We start from the raw sequence: 20,205 nt of genomic DNA, 5'->3' as shown, positions 1-20,205 counted from the left end.
TCTTTCTGCAGTTTCGGCACTGTGTTTATATGTTGTTGGAGAAAAATATAAGTTCCTATAGTCTGGTCTATGGTTTATAACGCTGCCACCACTCTGACAGTGCACATATGTAGCCTATTCACCTTATGTTCCAAGACAGGGGTGAGCCAGTTACTTCCTATTGTGTTTACACTTCCTGTGACAGTACAGTACCAGTGACCAGGTAAAACAGACTGTGTTTTGAACAGGAAGTCATAACACAACTGGGTCAAGTGGGCGGTGCTACATAAGGTGAATAGCCTAGACAAATATTTGAAAAATATTATAAAGATTCATGAGAATTGATCAAGGGTGATATACCATAGTGATAAAAAAAAATAGGGTTAATATACGCATTTACAGTGAACTTGAATTAATCTTATTGTAACACCAAGAGTGACATTTGAATTTAATAATTAGAGGAAACAAAGTGATGAAATTTAGAGTGACAAGAAAAATACGCATTCATGTCTGTGCAATAAGTAAATAACTCACAAACTTATATGTTTTGCAATTGCAAGTTCAACTAGCCTATATGAAGTATGATCTCATAACCTTTGGCCCCCACTTTCCCAAAGATCTTCAACAGATCACTGGAGCTGTGTAAAGTCCCCTCCTGCTTCAAAGCTCCACCATAATCCCAGTTCCCAAGAAGGCCTCCATCACAGGATTAAATGACTACAGGCCCGTCTCTCTGACGTCTGTCGTCATGAAATCCTCAGAGAGGCTGGTGTTGGCCCACCTGAAGGACGCCACAGGACACCTGCTGGACCCCCTGCAGTTTGCCTACCGGGCAAACAGGTCGGTGTGGATGATGCAGTCAACATAGGATTGCATCACATACTGCAACATCTCGACTCCTCAGGGACATATGCAAGGTTCCTTCAGTTCGGTGTTTAACACCATCATGCTAGAAATCCTCTGCTCCAGACTCACCCAGCAGAGCAATGATGCAAAATTTAGATTGAAAGGAAACGCCTAGTTTCAGCTCCCATACTGACAAATAAATGTTGTTTATGAAAATGTCATGTCATACAGTATGTGATCACATAGGCTATGTGACATAAGCGTATATATTGGAATTCCATATTAAAAGTGTAGGAGCGTAAATGCAATTCATTAATGGGTGACTAATTAAAAGGCAATAATTGAAGTTGATAATTAAAATATCAGTAAGTTAGACTGCATTGTTTTAAAAGTAATTTGATTGATATTTGCAGTATTTACAGTTAATGTATTTACAGACGTTGCTGCAGTAATTTCATAGTCTGTGGATAATTTAAAATGCATAAAGTTACATGGTTGAATATTGCTGTTGTTGTGGAGTAACCGTACACTGTCACTTTAAGTTGGGTAAATTGATGCTGGTGGGAGGAGGGGGTGTGGCAGTCAAACAGAACAGAGAGTGGAGCCACACGGTTTTTTGACCTCTCTCTCTCTATCTCTCTTTTTCCCTCTCTAACCGAGGATTTGGAAATGGACATATTTTCTGTACTGTTTTTTGTCCTTTTCGTCTCAGTAAACAGTTAAACTTCATCAAATGGTCTTGTGGATTATTTTTCGGTTGAGGAGAATGAGGGGAGTTGTGGGAGCGTCGAACCAAGGCTTCATGAGGAATTGGAAACCTACAAAAAGAATAACATTCAAATTTAGAACAATTTCATAAATGTCTGAGAGCTCATATTGTACCCGTTTTCATTTCCACTTATACTGTTGTAAATCCAAGTTGCCTGATAGAAAATACAACTATTATGCAATATCCCTATGCAGTGACAGCGTGCGTTCTTCAAGCTGGAGTGTCTGACAATAATAAACATCCGACTGGTCATCAGATGTTGTGAATCATATGCAATGTTGTGAAGAACTTTTTTTATTCAATGATAACCAAAACACAGAAAGATTAATACTAACTAATCTAAACTAACTAACTTTAAGTTAATATTAACTTAAACATTAAAGCATTACAAAACATACCTATGGCATACAAGATTAAACTTTTCTCAAATGTACATCTTTACAAAGTACTTTCATGTATTAGTATGAAAATGAACTACTAGGCCTATTTAACAGTAGGCTACATGATAGAAAACTATACATTTTTCGGGGGATAACATTCACACTATTGGATTCAAATTTTGTGAGTGCCCCTAAATTAGAATAAAAGCGTCCATTAATATATGCTTTACTTTCATTGACAAACTGTCTGTGCTTGTGGCAGTGATAAGGGGCTAAATAACAGGGATGCTTTCAAATCAATACGTAACTTGTTCCAAATGTGTGTTGCAAATACAGGAGTTACTTCGAATGCCATGCATTCTCACCCCTTTCTGTGATGTAATTACAGATTACCGCCACATGGCGGTGCTGCTGAATTACTTTAGCCCTATTATGAGACGGCTCAATGTGCAAGATCCCTGCAGCCTTCTCCCTTCCCCCCCTCTCTCTCTCTCTCTCTAACTGGGCTGTTCTGTCACAGAGACCTTCACTGGTATTACCTTCAGAGGAGTTCCATGAACCCCAGTGGTGAACAATGGAAACAGTCTGTCAGTGAAGGCGTGTGTGAAGGTGTGTATGTGTGTTTTAGTATCACGATCTGAGAATGACAGCTCTCCTCTGTTCCAGTCCAGTCTCACGTGGACCCTCTGGAGCTTCTTCATGGTGAGATCAGTGTTTGGACCCGATGGGGAGATTGCTCTGTATTTACCATCATAGAACCATATTCCCCATAATCCAGACCATAGGCCTCTCTTCCTGTGGACAGAGTCTGCTAACACACCCAGTCCCCATAATCGACTGTCTCCAACCTCAACATCCCAGCTGTGAGTTCCTGAGTTAAAGCCCTCAGAGGCCAGGACTGATATATCTCTGTCAAACCTCTCTGGATTGTCAGGAAGCTGCTGTGTCTCTCCCCATCGCACACTGGTCAGATCTTCGGACAGATTGAATGCTGGATGGGCAGTGTTTGGGTCCAGAATCACAGGAGTGTAGGATACCATCTCCTTCATCTTGTCCCAGACTGTGAAGCTCAGGTTGCCCAGATGTTTGGCCTTGTCTATCAGAGCTCCTGAGACCAGCTGTGGATCCTCCAGCAGGGGGCGCTGGACTCTTTCCACTGTAGCCTTGTAGTTCTGCAGGACAGAGACATTGTCAGCTCCCAGCTCCTTCTCTATAGCTTTGACTGTGTCTGAAAGAGCTACTATCTCTCTGTTCAGACCCTCAGTCTTCTCCTTCATCGTCTGACTCTTCTGTTTCTCTTCCTCCCTCAGTGCATTGATCCTGGCCTTCTCTTCCTCTTGTAGAAACCCTTGAAGGGACTGCTGAAGCTTCTTAAACTCCTCCTTAATCTGCTTCTCTGTATGTCGGGCCTGGACCTTAATGTGTGCTGCTGTTTGATCACAGTTTCCTTTAACTTCATTAAGCATCTTCAGTTTCTCCTTTAAAGTCTTCAGATATTCCTGGAGTTTATTCTTGTGATGCTGTGCAGCTCCATCAATGGATCTGATTGTGTGGTTGGTGTGTGTTTCTGAATCCAGACAGCGATGACACACAAACTGCTGATGGTCCAGACAGAAGAGCTTGAGTTTCTCAGAGTGCAAACTGCAGAAAGGCTCAGACTCTGCTGAAGCTCTCTGATCTCTCTCCAGTAAGAAGGCCTCACACATGTTCTTCAACACCAAGTTACATGGTGGTTTTCTCTGTGAAGATGTAGCCCTACAAACTGGACACTCACGCACGCGTTTCGTTGTCCACCATCTTTGCAGACAGGCTTTACAGAAGCTGTGGCTACATTTCAGGATGACAGGATCTTTAAAGATGTCACAGCAGACAGGACAGGTGAGATGCTCCTCTGATGTGGAAGGCATTTTCTCTCTGAGTGAAGCTGAAAACAAACCAGACAGAGATAAGATATGTTAACTCATTGAGTGCCAGCCACTTTTGGAGAACGGACGCTCCCAGTGCCAGAGTTTCAGAGCGTTTTCAGTGATTTCTCGAGGCCCACAGAATATTGTGTGATATTACTATGTAAACACCGAACACGCAAAAAGAATGATGAGACTCTCTTCTATCATCAGCAAAAACAGGTTTATTGATATCATTTTCCGTTCTTTAGTTATCAGCCGGAGAAGATAGCTTGATTTAACCAAAAACAGCCGTTTTTTTCTAGAAGCTGAGATAATGAGCCTTTTGTGAAATTAAACATTTCAAACACATCACTGACTCTGAAGCTAATATTTTCTGATGTAGTCACACCTCAAAAATAATTTCCTTCAATAAAACAGTGAAGGCCAGGGAATTTTGTTTGGCAAAATAATATTTTTTAGCTGCAACCAGCAGCGCTGGCCCCTGCGTGCGCTGCTGGTTGCAGCTTCTTGCTGGTCTTGATTTGCTGCTGGTGGGCATCGGATATTCTGGCTTGCGTTTGCCAATCCTGTCCTGCTGTCTGGGTCTGTCTGGGTCAGTGTTGTGTGCTGCTCTGCGTGCCCCCCCCCCCCCCCTCAACTGCAAACCCCTCCTCCGTGGGAGTGTCTCTGGTGGCTTTCTGCTGCGTTTGCTGTGCACAGTGAAGGGTGCGCTACATCCAGCTTTTTTACAGCGTTCCGCGTGTGTTTGTCACCGGCTCCCATGCTTCCAGTTGAGAATAATAACAACTCCACGGCTGATCATGCAGATGGGCTATCGCAGCGGACACGGAGGAGCTCAATTGTGGCAGCAGATTGGCTGCTGCAGGCACAGCTAACGTTATGCTTCATGCATATCGATGCATACGGATGCGATGCGATTTCCGTTTCCCCAACGACTTCTTCTCTGTTTTTTCATCGCCTTTCTGTAATCTGGAGAGCACTGTCGCCACCTAAGGGTTCTGTAAAATAGGTTATACACATTCAACATGCCCCAAATATATATATATATTAGGCTTTGATCCACGTCCCACCGTCAAAAAAGGCAATTGACGACAATCGTCGTCATTGGCACTCTACGTTACTAAAGCAATTGACAACGATTGTCGTCATTGGCACTCAATAAGTTAAAGTCCCTGGAAACCAGATTTTTATTTATTTATTATTTAGCATTTTGAGTTCATCACATCACAGGAACCTATGTTAATAAGCCACCAGCCAAATTATAGTATATACATTTAGGTTTGACAGTCATGACAAAAGTCATGAGAATCAATTCGATTTTAGAGTGTATTTTCTCCCGCGGACTGTGTGGGCGTGTCCCGTGTGTGTGCGTGCAGGACTGCAGGTCTCCTCCGAGAGAGAGAGAGAGAGAGCGAGAGAGAGAGGGAGGGAAACGGAGAGAGAGAGAGAAGGAAAGAGAGATGGAGTGTGTGTGTGTGTGTGTTCGCTCGTTGCTCAGCGCATACTGACAGAGAGGAAGAGAGACTGCCGCTGCGAGTGCACAGCGCTACTGTGTGTGTGTGTGTGTGCACGTGCGTGCGTGTGATTCGATTAAATCGTATGACGTGATAAGATCATTCATTTTAGCACCGCGCGCACCGCTCTCTTCAATGAGGAAGTGGAAATCCAGACCTTGTAGAAAAGTGGCGATTTTGGGGGTTTGGGTTGAAACTAATGTCTCCTACTTTCTGAGGCACACAATTACTCACATAAGACCCTAAATTGAATAGTTAGAAGGTTTTTGTGGGTTTTGGTTTCCAGGGACTTTAAATGATAAACAAAAGGTCTCCACTCCTCCTCAGAAAGGCATCTAACTCTGTGAAGGACAAAGTCTTGCCTAACACATTATGAAGCTAACATCTCACTCATTTAAAAAAAGGGGAAGGATGAAGCTGATCCGGCCAGCTACAGACCTCTAGCGCTCCAGAATTTTGACAGAAAGGTAATCACTAAAACGCTGGCTACCCAGCTAAATAAACATTTGTCATCCATTATTCATCCGGATCAGACAGAGTTCATCCTGAATAGGTTTTCTTTCTCTAATGTCAGACGCCTCCTCAACACCATATGCGGATAACAGTAAGACCAGTGGTGCGGCAATTTTATCACTCGATGCACAGAGGCGTTCGATCAGGTTGAGTGGGCTTATATGTTGGAGTCACTGCACAGATTCGGATTTGGTGAATCATTTATATCCTGGGTTAAGCTTGTATACGCAAGTCCAGCATGCTCAGTTATAACCAATGGCGACAATTCAAGCAGGTTTCCATTACTTCGTTCGGTCCAGCAGGGTTGCCCTCTCTCGCCAGCCCTACGAGGCACGATAGGAATGAGCACTGCCAGTTCAGCGTGCTCTGTTTCTAGTTATCATAAACAGGTAGTCCGGGTGCAGCAATAGATTCCCTGTCTATCAATCAGAGGGTCGCAGGTTCGAGCCCCCATGTTACGGGGGCGTGTCCTGGTCACTGCACTAGTACCTCCTCTGGTGGGTCGGGGGGCCTGTCCGCTGTGCCCTAGGGGGGGAACTTGGGGGGGCTTACCAGTGTTTAGGCATTATTACTGGGCTACCAATGTTAGGGCTCTGGGGCCCTATCTTCCGACAGGTACTATCCCCTAATAGCGCTTGCGCACCTGTTTGCGCGTGCCTTATAGCAGGGAAGATAGCATTCCGCCTTGCGCCATCTGCCAGTGTTCTGCCGAGTTTTGCTCCCCCGCCCAGCAGCAAAAAAACAGCATCCCCACCTCACGGGAGCGTACTTGTAATGATTTATACAGAAATTTAACTGTTTAAAAGTGATATAATTGTCTGTTAGACGTGACCTCCCTGATTTCTAAGTTAAAACAGCCCCGAAATATGTTGGGGATGCAATTCTCGGCCGGGATGCGGAAAGGTTCACGGCGCGTGTCGCAAGCGCAAATTAGAGCCGTGCCAAAATCATCTGCGCCCCAAAATGCCTGCGCAAATGGGATTTGGGCGGTCTTAACTACCAGAACTATTCACAGGCGTGGCCAGGCAAGGCTGGGCATTACGTCAATCAAAACCAATCAGATTCCCGTCTCGCAATGGCTGTTTGCGCGAGGCGTGCAATATGCTGTAATTCTCTCCATGCGTAATAGAGTGTACTCACTCATGCGAGGACAGAGAGAGCTTATTGACAGATCGTCTGTGGTGCCAACGACCCTCCGGGTGGTTATGAAGGTAAATAGCCTATGTCCATTGTCCAACAAGTTTTCTCAATTCATTTCCCTCTTTGCGATGTGATAAAAGTTTCTCAGTGAGTTATAGTTGATTGCCTCACTGAATTATCTGCCAATACCCAATTTTAGCAGCATCATTTGATGTCCTGGCATGTCAAGGCTGTGCGTAATGACAGATCCAAAAGGAATTATTTTTTGCACTGCGCTGCGCTGCACGGAGATTATGGTGCGCGCAGCGCAGAGAGGTATTTGCACATAAGAGGTCCTTTTCAAAGCTTAGTGCAAAGTAATTGCGCGCTGCTGACGATAGCATAATGCCATCTATCACCACATTTTAGCGCTGAAACGCCTGCTTTGGCTTGTGGCAGCCAATGCCCAGTACAATTATCACAGGCATGCGCTTGTGTCCGCCCCTAATTTGCATTGCGCACGGCGTTAAACGGGCGCAAGCGCTAAATTAGCACGTTTGGGAAGATAGGGCCTCTGATGTTTTGGCGACAAGGGATTCCTGGCAATTTAACTCACGGGGCCCGTTATTTTTGTTGTCACTCTAAACTTTGTTTCCTCTAATTATTTATTCAATTCAAATGTTACTCTTGAGCCAATAAGCTGAATTCAAGTTCACTTTGCTTATTGAGCCTATTTTGTTTTATCACTATATCACCCTTGATCGATTCTCATGAATCTTATATCATAAAAAAAAAATATATGTCTATATAGGCTATAGGCTACATATATGTGCACTGTCAGAGTAGCGACAGCGTTATTAACCACAGACCAGACTATAAAAAAATATATAAACACTGCCGTCTTTCATGCATGCTAACAAGTGAATCTGTCTGACCACAGACTGTAGAAAGAGATGCAGGATAGCCAAGCGAATGTGATTGGATGAACAACGTTTGATGCTAGCCTAGGCCAATCAGAGGCAGACATGGGTGGTAGGGATGCACCGATCGATCGGCACGTGACCGGAAATGGCCGATTTTCAAGTGATCGGCCTCGATCGGTGATCTGCGCCGGTCACTCTAAATAGCCGATTCTGTGAGCCGATTTTCACATGACGTGCGCGCACCCCAAAGCACCGAGACAGGCACCCAGCCACCACGCCACACACGCCAGCATACCTTCCTCGTTGTGGATTTTTTTCACCGTCAGTGAAGTAGACAAAGCTCGCAGTTTGTCACACATGCAAGTCGAAAATAAGCCGTGGAGACAGAGATGCGGCCGAGTCCCGCTCGGCTGGAGTCCAGTCCGAGCGGCTCGCTTCACCTCACTGGCCCCCCTCTCTCTGCTCTCTCTCCCCGGGAAGCGGTGCTCCAGCAACCCGCCACCGCGCACAGCCGGCTTGGCGAGGTGAACGTGAGCATTGTGTCCAGTATAACCATTCCCCGACCTGCCTTTTCCATTCCATATCAGCGCTGCTGCCTCAGCCTGTCACTCATGTTGCAACGTGGTGGATACAGGAGAGACTATTTGTTTCGTATTGCAAATAGAACGACATAAGAACGACGGACATAATAATAAAAATGCATCGGACTCACAAGTGTGCAACGTTTTCTGTGCGTGATGATATTTTTTCGGATGGCAGATAAAAATACGCATACCAAACTTCGGACTGTGTGTAAACTCCGCCTGATATTCGGACTGAAGATCGTTACTGTAACTCATAAACTCATTTCCCCTCTACTCAAGAGGACTGGTCTGGAGCCAGTCTATAAACTCCTTGTCCATGGATCATTTTGATGTTCTGTTGCACCTGTTTTCTTTTGGAAAAGTAAATGCATGATAGCTGTGGGATATAGGCTATTGGATTTAATTTAATTTTTGTATTCATTGTATTTGCACAAAAAAGCTCTGTCCAGTAGCCTAACCTGGAACACTTTTATTTTGAGATGTGTTTGAGTGAGATGGTCCTACTTCATGCAAATGATAAGAATTGTTTATTTGGATCCCCATTAGATGTAAGAATTGTTCTATGAATCTTAATTTTCAAACAAAGTTACAAAAACGTTTGTGTAAGCTGTCAATTGTTGTTTTGAGAAAAAAAAATCGGAATCGGCAAAAATCGGTATCGGCAAGTCAGACTATTCAAAAATCGGAAATCGGAATCGGCCAAGAAAATGGCAATCGGTGCATCCCTAATGGGTGGGTCATGCTTTCGCCATCCTGGGGGGAAGAAATATTGCGGCCCTCACATCCGAAGGAACAGGTAGGTCCATGGACCTGTATGCCTGAGCGATGGCTTCCACAATCCATTTGAAAAGCCCCTGTTTCGACAAGGCGCCGCCCTTCCTGGACCCGCCCAAGCAAACTAACAGGCAGAAGCCTTTGGAGTGACAGAAGCCCGCCGTCACCTCCAGATACTGAAGAGTCCTCACTGGCCACAGCTGTGCTGCTTCAGGCAACGTACCCGACACATTACATACATTACATTACGTCATTCAGCAGACACTTTTATCCAAAGCAACAAACAATATCACATTCTGTCAACAGTAGAGAAAGCAACTATGCAACACAATCTATGACAGCTATGAGTTTTTGAAGGAATAGACTAGCACTTGTAGAAAGTAGTTTGAGAAGGAATAAGTCACATTAGTTGGATTTTTTTTTAGAAGAGAGAGAAAGATGTTAATTCAAGACGGGCGCAGGTGGAGCCTGAACATAGGCGGAGTTTGACTTTTATACTTGGGGGGGCCACCAGACAGGGCTGCAAGGAAGGGGGGGGGGGGGGGACTTTGCCGGCCAGGGAAATGTTTTTGCTGTTTTTTTTTGCAGTTTGAAACCAGATTTAGAGGAATTATTACTGTACAATAATTACAACAATTAGTCTCTGAATAATAAAGTAGTATTATAAGCTGCTACTACTACTACTACTACAACTAATAATAATAATAAAATAATAATTATTGTTATTGTTGTTTTATTATTATTGTTAGTGGTATTAAAGCAGCTACGAGCAAGATTTTCGATTGTTATTAAACAGTATAATTATAATATTGATGCATCACATCTTACCTATAATTTTAGCTGAGACCAAAGCCGTGTGAATCGGAGATTGCTCTCTTGATGATTATAGAGTCTGTGTCTGTCTACCGGCGGGCTGGATAAACCCGGAAGTGAAACGAAACGGTTTACAGCAGCTGCCTGCCTTCAACCGTTTCGCTCTGCCTAGCAACAGACCATAAACACAGAGAACGTCATGCAGGGGCTTGCTACTCTCGCGAACATCTCTCGTTATATTCTAAAAGTTTGTCTGGAAGTAATTTTGTTATTTTGTGGTTATGGCCGAAGTGGCTGCCGCAAACCGTTTCATTTCACTTCCTGATCTGCCCCGGCCGCAGACAGACTAATCATCAAGACAACACTGGCCGATTCGGGAGGTACGGTGGTGCAGTGGTTAGCACTATCGCCTCACAGCTCGAAGGTCGGGGGTTCGATTCCCACCTGGGGACGAGGTGAACGCTGAAGGAATGCGTGCCCGTCCACACACCGCATGTCCTCGAGTGCCCACCGCCCGGGTGGGGTCGGCAAAATGGCCTTTCTGTGTGGAGTTTGCATGTTCTCCCCGTGCCTCCCGGGGGTTTCCTTCATATAGGAACCCCCTTCACAAAAACATGCAACATCCTGGTTGCTAATGTGGTTCCTCCTCTGATCGTTAAGGGCGCCTGTTCAGAGGGAGGGGAACTGGTTGGAATAGCGTGAACCTCCCACGTGCTATGTCCTACCGGTGAAGCTTCCTCTGGCAGGTGAAAAGAAGCGGCCTTGTGACTGCGACTGTGACTGTGACTGTGAATGTCTCGGAGGAAGCATGGAGCCAGTCTCGGCTCTCCCAAGATCGGCAGAGGAGAGAGTAGCAACCAGGATTGAGATAAAATTAGCACTAATGGGGGATAAAAAATGGGATAAAAAATCAGGGAAAAAAACAAAAAAAACACTGGCCGATTCACTCGGGGTTCAAGCGAGACTACTCGGCGTTGGTCTCGTCTACTATTAGAGATAAGATGTGATGCATCGATATTAAATTTAGACTGTTTAATAACAATCGAAAATCTTGCTCGTAGCTGCTTTAATAAGAGTAATTATTGTAATTATTGTTAAGTATAAGAATGGAAATATAAGAAATATTAGAATATGAGTAGAATTACAAAACATTAATACTCATTATTGTATGTTTAGTAATGTAATGATGTACACTACATTTACATGTAATGTACATTTAGATTATATAGCGCTTCACTGTTGCTTTTGACCCAAAGACACTTTACAAACACACGATAAAGCAACTTTAATAAAGAGAGAAATTATTAAAATAGATAAGGGGGAGAGAGAAAAAAGATTATAGGTCAAAAGCAACAAAAGGTGGGTTTTGAAGGCTTTTTTTGGGGTGGGGAAGATGACAAATGAGTATGAAAGACAAGGGCCTATCGTCGTACGGCGCTATCGTTTGCGCTGCGTTTGCACGCCTCTTATTGCTATCTTCCCAGTGTCTTAACCCAGCAAGCACGGACGGGCCGGGACGAATCGAGAGAGCCCCATCAGGGCCAGCTCAAGTCATATCATGACGAGTCAGATCTGGCCCAGATTATCACTGTATCACTATCCAACTAATTTCACTCACCACTGAAATATCCATGAGGATAACTAAATGGTTGCAATCAATCACGTATTTCTCAGCCTGGGCTATTTTTTATTTTATCCAAAATTAGAGAGATCAGCACTTGCATGTAGACACTGGACAATCTGCGCTGATTAACAAACTGTTTATTCGTGGAAGTGGGACTACAAGGAGATGAATTGCGGGGGAATCCAATTGTCTCACTTGCATATCGTGTTGCCAGATTGTTTTGAAAGAGAGAAAATACACTGCGAGGCGTAAACTATACATTTGAGTTGGGAGTTGCATGCTGTAGCATTGTGCGTTAATGTGTTTCGGGGTTCTGTTTACACAGATTGTAGACGGTTACACTGTGATGTGCGATCCACAAAGACTTGACGCCAACGTTTTAAATAAAAAACAAGTTCCAGATTAAGGTTTGAATTAAATTAGCTTTCGTTTTTATTAACACGTTAACTGCCAGCGACGTATGCATACGTCAAGCAGAATCCAACCGTTAACTGCCAGCGACGTATGGATACGTCAAAAAAAACGTTTTTTTTTTTTTGACGGTGGATCCTTGATCTGGCCCTTTTGCATCTTCTATTATACTGTTAGAGCCGCCGGGCGTGTGCAATCCATTCCGCCGACCCACTGAGTGGCGACGGTGCTCAGACTATTGAGTGTTGTTTGGCCAGAAACGCACGCATTCCAGCTGAGCTCAACCGAGGACCCAGAAGCGAACGAGCCTCATTCTCATACTGTAGGCGAAAACCTTTCACACGGGCGCACGGCGGTGGGGGCTTCCACAGGTGGACTGGGTGGAAAGCACACTTTGAAGCGCGCAGCATAAGCCTAGAGTCACACAAGGCTTCGTCAAAGCTCTCAACCGAAAATCCAAGAACGGATTAAGCCACATCCACGCTCGCCGACGAGGGACCGCCAGAGAGAGGCTGCTGCTCACTGCTCAGACAGGCAGGAGAGACACTGGCTTGTGACTGACAAACACGGAGACACGCCCACGGAGGGAGGAGTTGTAAGGAGAGGGGGTGCGGGTGCTGCTATGGAGGAAATTACTGTTCAGAACTATATTGTTTATGTCTGATGTCTCACTGATGCCAAAAATAAATGGTTAAAGTGACTGTTTGATATTGAATTTCACAAAACTGCGATTATCTCAGCTTTTTGTCTCAGACGCTGAAACCATGCTGTACTCAACGGCTAATATCTACATAACTACTAACTCTACAAACTAACTCTTTTAGACAGAGAAAGCACACATTCTATTAGTACTTTTGTGAACTTTGTGTTGACAAACTCCAAGCAGAAAATTATCCTTGGCTGTTGTAAAATGAGCCAGAATCCTCAAAAAAACCCTCTGGCAAAAGCTACCTACAGTAAAAAAAAAAAGGCTGGCAGTGAATGTGTTAAAACTGTCCCGACTCCATACCGGTATAAAAAGAACAAGGGGTCCATGTTTTGAAACGGTAGGCTATATTACTCCAACGTACAGCGGAATCTTTCAGTGAACAGATAGTGTAGTGGTAGAAGCCGGCCGGAATCCCACTCACGGCAGTATTATATTTTTTGAAAATGTAGCATAAATTGTTAATCTGGACATAATTATAGCTTTACATATAAAGCTGCTGAATATACACTGTGTACATAGCAGAATAACTGAACATGCCCATTCATGGTAATGGTCATATTTCGACGTCAGCTTGACGTTCCCGCGTAGACATCTAAATCATCCCCAAACCAGCATGTGATTTGGCCATGTCCTGGACGTCACTGAAATACGTCATCACAACGTTACCATGACGTAATTTTGCTTGCTGGGAAGCTATCGTCTGCCTCCACCGTCCAGTTTTGCGCTGGGATGACACAGGTGTAGGCGTGGCCCAGGCGTGTCAGTGGGCCTCTAGCCTATCATGTGTCTCGCGCAAGTGTCATTTAGCGCTGTGGGGAAGATACCGTCGGTATGTGCCGAGCGCAAAGAGAGGTTTTGGCGTTGCCCGTTCCAAAATAGGCGTTCCAGCGCAATGTGTTAGAAAAAGGGCCTTGGGTGCTCTCAATTTTAACACCAGCAAATAGCTGGTCTTAGCGCAAACAACCCCACTACGCCAGGCGTACGCCTGAGCGCAGACAGTATTCTCCGTGTAGTGCAGGAAATCCTTGCTTGGATACATTTACGCACGGCATGGATGTCACTCTCCTCGCGCCTGCACACACTCTTCTCTCCTCGGAATACCATGTTGATTTTCGGGATTTTCATCAATTATCGAAAATCGATAATTGATCGTTAAGGATTGGAATCGATCCTGTGGCATTTGGATCGATTTTTTAATTAGGTATTTGAAAAAAAAAAAAAAAATTGGACTGGGTTTGGCTGGAATTCGTTCCTCCTCGCCCCACTCCATTGCACAGCCGACTAACGTGAGGTGGAGCTTCATATAGTCTCTAGTTTTCTGGCTGGGCACGGGCCTTTGTGCCAACAAAACTGTTTTAAACATGGGAAATTCACACCGGGGACAGCAGTGTTGGAGAGGAGACACATTGAAATAAAGAGTTAATTGAGGAGAACACGTTGTCTTTCGTATTTTCTGCCATAGGCATTTATTTTGTAAAAAAAAAAATATATATATATATATATATATATATATATATCGTATATTGAAAATTTTCTAAGTATTAATATGATCGATAATCGATAATTGATCGTTAATTTTCACCGATTATCGATTTTGGAAAATTTTCAAAATGAACAAGTTGTGAAGATGTTGTGCCAAGCTGCCTCTGCCCACCCTGGCCGGCCCAAAGCACCCAGGGCACCGACCCGTAGTGTCCGGCCAGTACAGTAACCTCTTTCCCTGCAATTGCACGCATGCAAGACCAGCTTCTCCACAGCGCGGATGGCGTGACCGCAGTCAATGGCTTAACCAGAGTGGACAATTCTGACACAGGCTATTGAAATAGGCTAGAAGTAAAATCTCACACATTCCTACCCTATTAAAGAAACAAATATCTTTAGATGTGTAGGCCTATGTTATAGCCGATATGAACGTATGGACATCACTGTGTAATTGCGCGGCGGCCTTCTCTCTCACCCTCTCTCTTTTCTCTCTCTCTTTCTCTGCTTGCTCTCAGCAAGAAAGAAGCTGGTGACGTGATGGCGATGACGCTGTGGCTTTTAAGGGGAGTGATCTCACCTTGTGAATCCTTTATGGGCATAAACACGCCTATGGACGTTTGCGCTGAGATGACGTGAAGCGCAGCGGGCCGACACCCCCACAATTAGGGCTTTGCGCCGGGCCCGGCGCCACGAGGGGGCACCAGGGGGCTTTGCACCCTCCGTTCAATTTTCTGCCCCCTCACTTTATTATTATTCTTTTTGTTTTAGAATAGTTAATCTATAAAGGCCACTTAGGCAATGTTTGTACCTGACATGTTTCGGCTGCTGTTTCTGCAGTCTTCATCAAATTTGATCAGTTTAAGTTGATGTAGGCTACCCCCTATAAACATAGCTCTGTTGTTTCAGAATTGGCAGTGAAGCACTATTTCCTGTGCTTTGGTTGTCACAAGGTGTCAGAGATGTAGCTACTTATTAAATTTGAACCTCACTGCATGTTGTAGTGATCATGACGTGATTAAAACACACACACACACACACACACACACACACACACACACACACACACACACACAGAGAAATCAGCTGCACCCAAGCACACAGCATGCCATGAGCAGAGACGGAGACAACGCATCTGATCACTTTATTTCTTTAATTTAATGAACCTGGCACTGACTGGCTATTATTTTGTTGTATATTTTTGTTGATTTTTGCAGCAATTGTTTATTCTATGACTTTTCATAGACATATATGTTCAGAGTGCTCCAGACAGATCCCGCATTTCACGTTATGCAAAGCTCAGCTCTATTAATGCCTTAATCTGCTGCTGTGAAATAAATGTTTTATTTGATTTTGAATAGTAGTCTTTCTTGTGTTGTTATTGTGCTTTTCAGAGGTTATTATGGTTAAAAACTCCAGAAATAGGCATAGCGGGTATGTAACCTATGTTTTACGATATCAAAATGTCAGCCCCCTCCCCAGTTATAACCGCCCCCTAAGTAATTTCATCCTGGCGCCGGCCCTGCTTTGCACGGCGCTATTCCAGCGCAAAATGGGCGCTAATGCAAAATTACCGCTGTTGGAAAGATAGAGCCCAAAGAGTTTTGGCCTGTCAGTGGCCCCCTGTCACAGCTTTAGCAAAGAGATACCTGTGATGCTTGTCAAAGTGGATATAATTTATCATATTCAGCCAGACATTGACAATGACATGACATGACATTTTCTTTTTACTGGGTTCTGGCCTCCCTGGACCCCCATTAACTCCGCCCATGAGCCTGAAAAGGTGTTTTTAGTCATAGCCGAAAGATGGGCAGTGATTCGGCCATCCTTCCCGAAGGGGGGAGCTCGTTCCAGCATTGTGGCCGCAGGGACGAGAAGAGTCACGATCAGGATGAGCGACTTTTGAGCCCACGAGGCTGCAAGGGTGGAGGAGCAGTGTGAGGTTTGGACCCCTGGCCGGGGTGTACGCCGCTAGCTCAATGCCCTGATTGGCAAAAGCAGGGCACAGCATCTTGGATAAAAAGGAGGGTTTGGGCCAGAGGACCACTCCTGACCCATCGGGTCTCCAGCGCATACAGACCAGGCCTGTGTGCTGAGACGAGGGTCAACAACAGCGCAGTGTTAACTGACAGCCATTTCAGATCCACCTGTCCAAGAGCCGTGAACGGGGGCTGGCAGAAGCCCTCAAGCACCTCAGCAGCAAGTCCGATGAAGGGAACCTCTTTACCTGCTGTTCCCACCGAGCCCCCCTCAGGAAATGGTCCACGATGTTCAGCGCAGCAAAGGTTCAGTGACCTTCCCCAACATGCTGAGCCGATATCACGGCTACATAAACCCTAATGGTGGCGGCCGCTCAGCCAGCATCCAGTAGGGACTATAGAAACAACATTGCCATTGGGCAAAGACTACCAGTTAGGATCTGTGTTCCAGGCTTCACACCACTCGCTTAAGAGTTTCCATTCATTGGCATATGCCTGTCTGGTGAAGGACGACCTGGCATTCAGGACGATCCACACCACCGCTGAGTCATACATACAGCTTCATGCGCTCTGGTCATGGATACCTAACTGCGACAGTAGGTCTTGCCTCCTCGGGAAAGCCCACAGCTCCCTATTGAGGAGTCTGAGTAGCACAGGAACCCAGAGTGCTCTGGGCCAATACAGCAGCATGCTGTGGCCGTCCCTCTGGACCCTGCATAGCATCGGCCAGCACATGTTGCCCCAGCGGCCCTGTGAACCACAGACGGCAATGAGTGGAGGCCTCTGATGCGAAGAGGTTGACAACCCTGGTGACTTACGTAGCAGACTGCTGAGGTGCTGTCTCACCTAACAAGGACACATTTGCCCCAAAGGGATACCCCAAAGCCCTGTGTGAGAGGCGAGCCAGGAAAATGGCGCAGAGTTTGAGTACATTTATGTGCTCCTGTCACCATTGTGCACTCCAGAGCCCCCTCGCCACCGTGTGGCGCCAAACCACCACCCTCCATGGTCACCTTTCTCTCCAAGAGGTGATTGCCCCTAAGGGGGCACTCTCGAGCAGATATTGCCAGCTCCTCCATTGACTGTGGCTGAGGGAGCACCGTCTGGACACAGGAACCATCCTGTGACTCTGCCGGCAGGGGTCCAGGCACAGGCCGTGCAGGAGGCCCAGCGGGACCACCGTTGATGCCACCGCCAGTATGGGTCCAGCCTAACTGAAAATATGTGCATTTCAAGGTTGATCGAGGTGAACCAGGCGTCCTGCCCGATTGCCCTCAGGACGTCCATGGTACCCAACATGCGGAATGGTAACACCTTCACAAACTGGTTTAGCCCCCCCCCCATCCAGTATGGGCCTCATCCCGTCACCTTTTCTGGGGACTAGAAGGTACATGGAGTAAACCCCACCTTGCTGTGTCCGCTGATCCAAGGTCCCCCAGGAAGGTGGCAAATTTTTAGAGGGAGGCCTGCCCATGAAGGGTGGAGCCCCTACTCAGATTGGCAAAGTGTCACCTGAAGTCTGCCACGTGGACGCTGTGCTCCAGCGCCTGCTGGACTGCCGGTCCAGACACCCCTCCTGGTATCACAGGGAGATGAAGGAGGGTCCTCCTGCAGTTCTCTGATAACCTAGTCTTTTAAATTGACAAAATCTTTATGTGGACCATGGCACATGGCACATGTCACATGTCACATCATGTGGACCATGGCACAATTCAAACGGGATCAAAAATGTATAGTCTCTCGCCGTTCACCACATTCACATTGTTTTAATACCTTGGTACACATGGTAAGCAGTGTTGGTGGTCGTTACCATTGACTGTAAATATATGGACATAATGAGCGTGACGGCAAAATGAAGCCTTGAAGCTCGCGCTAACTGGTAATGTTTGATTGGATGAATGGATTTTCCTGGAGCATTGTGGGATATCTGTTCAAATCTGGAGCGGCGAAGGGGCGTGAGTCGGGGGAGTGTCTGAATTGCTCTCCGAAAAATGTTACCGCCATCTTGTTGTCCGCTTATGCTGCTGTATGCTATGCTGCTGCTGCTCTGGACCATGGATCTAGCTCTGGACGACTGGTTACTTGCTAGCGTTCTTGCTCAGCTGTTGCTACAGTCTATGCTAGCTCTTGCTACACTACTGTACTACTAGGGATGCAGGGGTCAACCGGTTTGACTATTAACCGTGATTTAAAACGTCACGGTTATATAACCGCAGAGGCTCCGCTACACCGAGTGTTTTGTTTCACAACAGTCCGTCAGGTTAAACTCCCGTGCGGCGCAGACAGCGCTGGAAGGAGAGGAACCTGTCTCTCTCACTTCGTTTCCGCACGGACTATTTAGCGGAAGCACCAAACACAGGCAGCTGCATGTCTCCCAGTAGCCAGTCTGTAGCCTAGCCATGGACACCAGCCCAACATAAATGTTGCAATACATGTCCCGCAAGGTTTCTGAGATTAGGGGAAAGTCTGAGCTGGTGTTATGTTAAACCAAACGTGGGGAGGAGGCAGCGGATTTGTTTAGCGTTAACACACAGTCAATGGCGTTAACGTTAGCTGGCCGTGGCCTAGCGTACATAGTTCAACAGGCAGCGGTCCTCAACTCGTTGTGACAAAACATCCCCGCATTTAAAGCACTTCATACTCCCAGAGCTGGCGTAAACCATAGAGAACCTCATGCTTTACCTGAAAAGAAACGTCCAGGGTTTGTGTCTTAACTCCAAAAGCAACCCGCTGACGTTACATGTAGGCCTAAGCTAATATGAAGCTAACGTAGCTAGCTGCTTGGCAGTCATGATCTGACTGAGACCAATAATAAGGAAAACAAATGCGTACATTTACATAAAAAAACACCAGTCAACATCACAGTGTTGTTTCTTTAATCTAGAGGGAGCATTTTTCACTAAAAAGTGAAACAACACATGATGGCTTATAGTGAGGCTTTCCATGCCTGCCCCATCACTCAATAGAACTGACCTCAATGCAAAATTCAGACGGCCCATTTAGTTAGTCTAAATTACTATGCCTTTTGTGTTTTATCTGCAGACTAAGCAGCTATAGGCTTTCGCTTCTATAAAAGCCTTTATTTTTTGTATTGAATATTGAGTGATACACTTTACTAAAACAATTATATTATATCAGAAGTGTTGTTTGTTTTGTGTTCACAATAGTGATGTCAGTTAGATTTGGTTAGGTCAGAGCTATGGAATATTAAATCATCTTTGCTCACTACATCTGCCCTTTCTTCCTTTCTTTTTTTTTCTCCCAGGTGTGCGTAAAATAGGCTACAGGTTAAGAACTTATTTTTTTAAAGACAAACATGTGAAATCGGTTTATCGTATCGGTTATCGGCCAGGAGAATATTTATCGGTTAGCGTATACTATCGGCTGTAAAAATCCATAATCGTGCATCCCTAATTAGGGATGTTCATTTAGAAAATTTTCCAAAATCGATAATCGGTGAAAATTAACAATCAATTATCGATTATCGATCATATTAATACTTAGAAAATTTTCAGATTTTTTTTTTTTTACAAAATGAATGCCTATGGCAGAAAATACGAAAGACAACGTGTTCTCCTCAATGAACTCTTTATTTCACTGTGTCTCCTCTCCAACACTGCTGTCCCCGGTGTGAATTCCCCATGTTTAAAACAGTTTTGTTGGCACAAAGGCCCATGCCCAGCCAGAAAACTAGAGACTATGGCCCCTATCGTTGCATCGGCGCAGTTTCTAGGCCGAGCGGCAGGCGCAGATCAAAGCAGTGGGCGTGGACAGGCGCACTTGATATCGTCGTGCTGGCGCTAGATGCAGCCCAAAGCATTACAACCACGCCTTTTAGGCGTAAAATTATGCACCGTCATGCTCATTGGATAAGTGCAATAA

General features: G+C 45.3%; 1 protein-coding gene across 1 annotated transcript; it reads right to left on the bottom strand.

Annotated features, from left to right (window-relative positions):
* Positions 1-2,471: 2,471 nt before the first annotated feature.
* On the bottom strand, positions 2,472-3,881 carry LOC310776286 (nuclear factor 7, brain-like; the record flags this gene model as incomplete). Its single annotated transcript, XM_083636492.1, has 1 exon — positions 2,472-3,881. One exon carries the CDS (start codon positions 3,879-3,881, stop codon positions 2,472-2,474), a length of 1,410 nt encoding a protein of 469 aa, XP_083492618.1.
* Positions 3,882-20,205: the final 16,324 nt, after the last annotated feature.

This window comes from Poromitra crassiceps (genome assembly GCF_964638095.1).
Source record: "Poromitra crassiceps genome assembly, chromosome: 5".
Lineage (NCBI taxonomy): Eukaryota > Metazoa > Chordata > Actinopteri > Beryciformes > Melamphaidae > Poromitra > Poromitra crassiceps.
The sequence above is the reverse complement of the archived record's forward strand: the minus strand, read 5'-3'. Positions and strand labels throughout refer to the sequence as shown.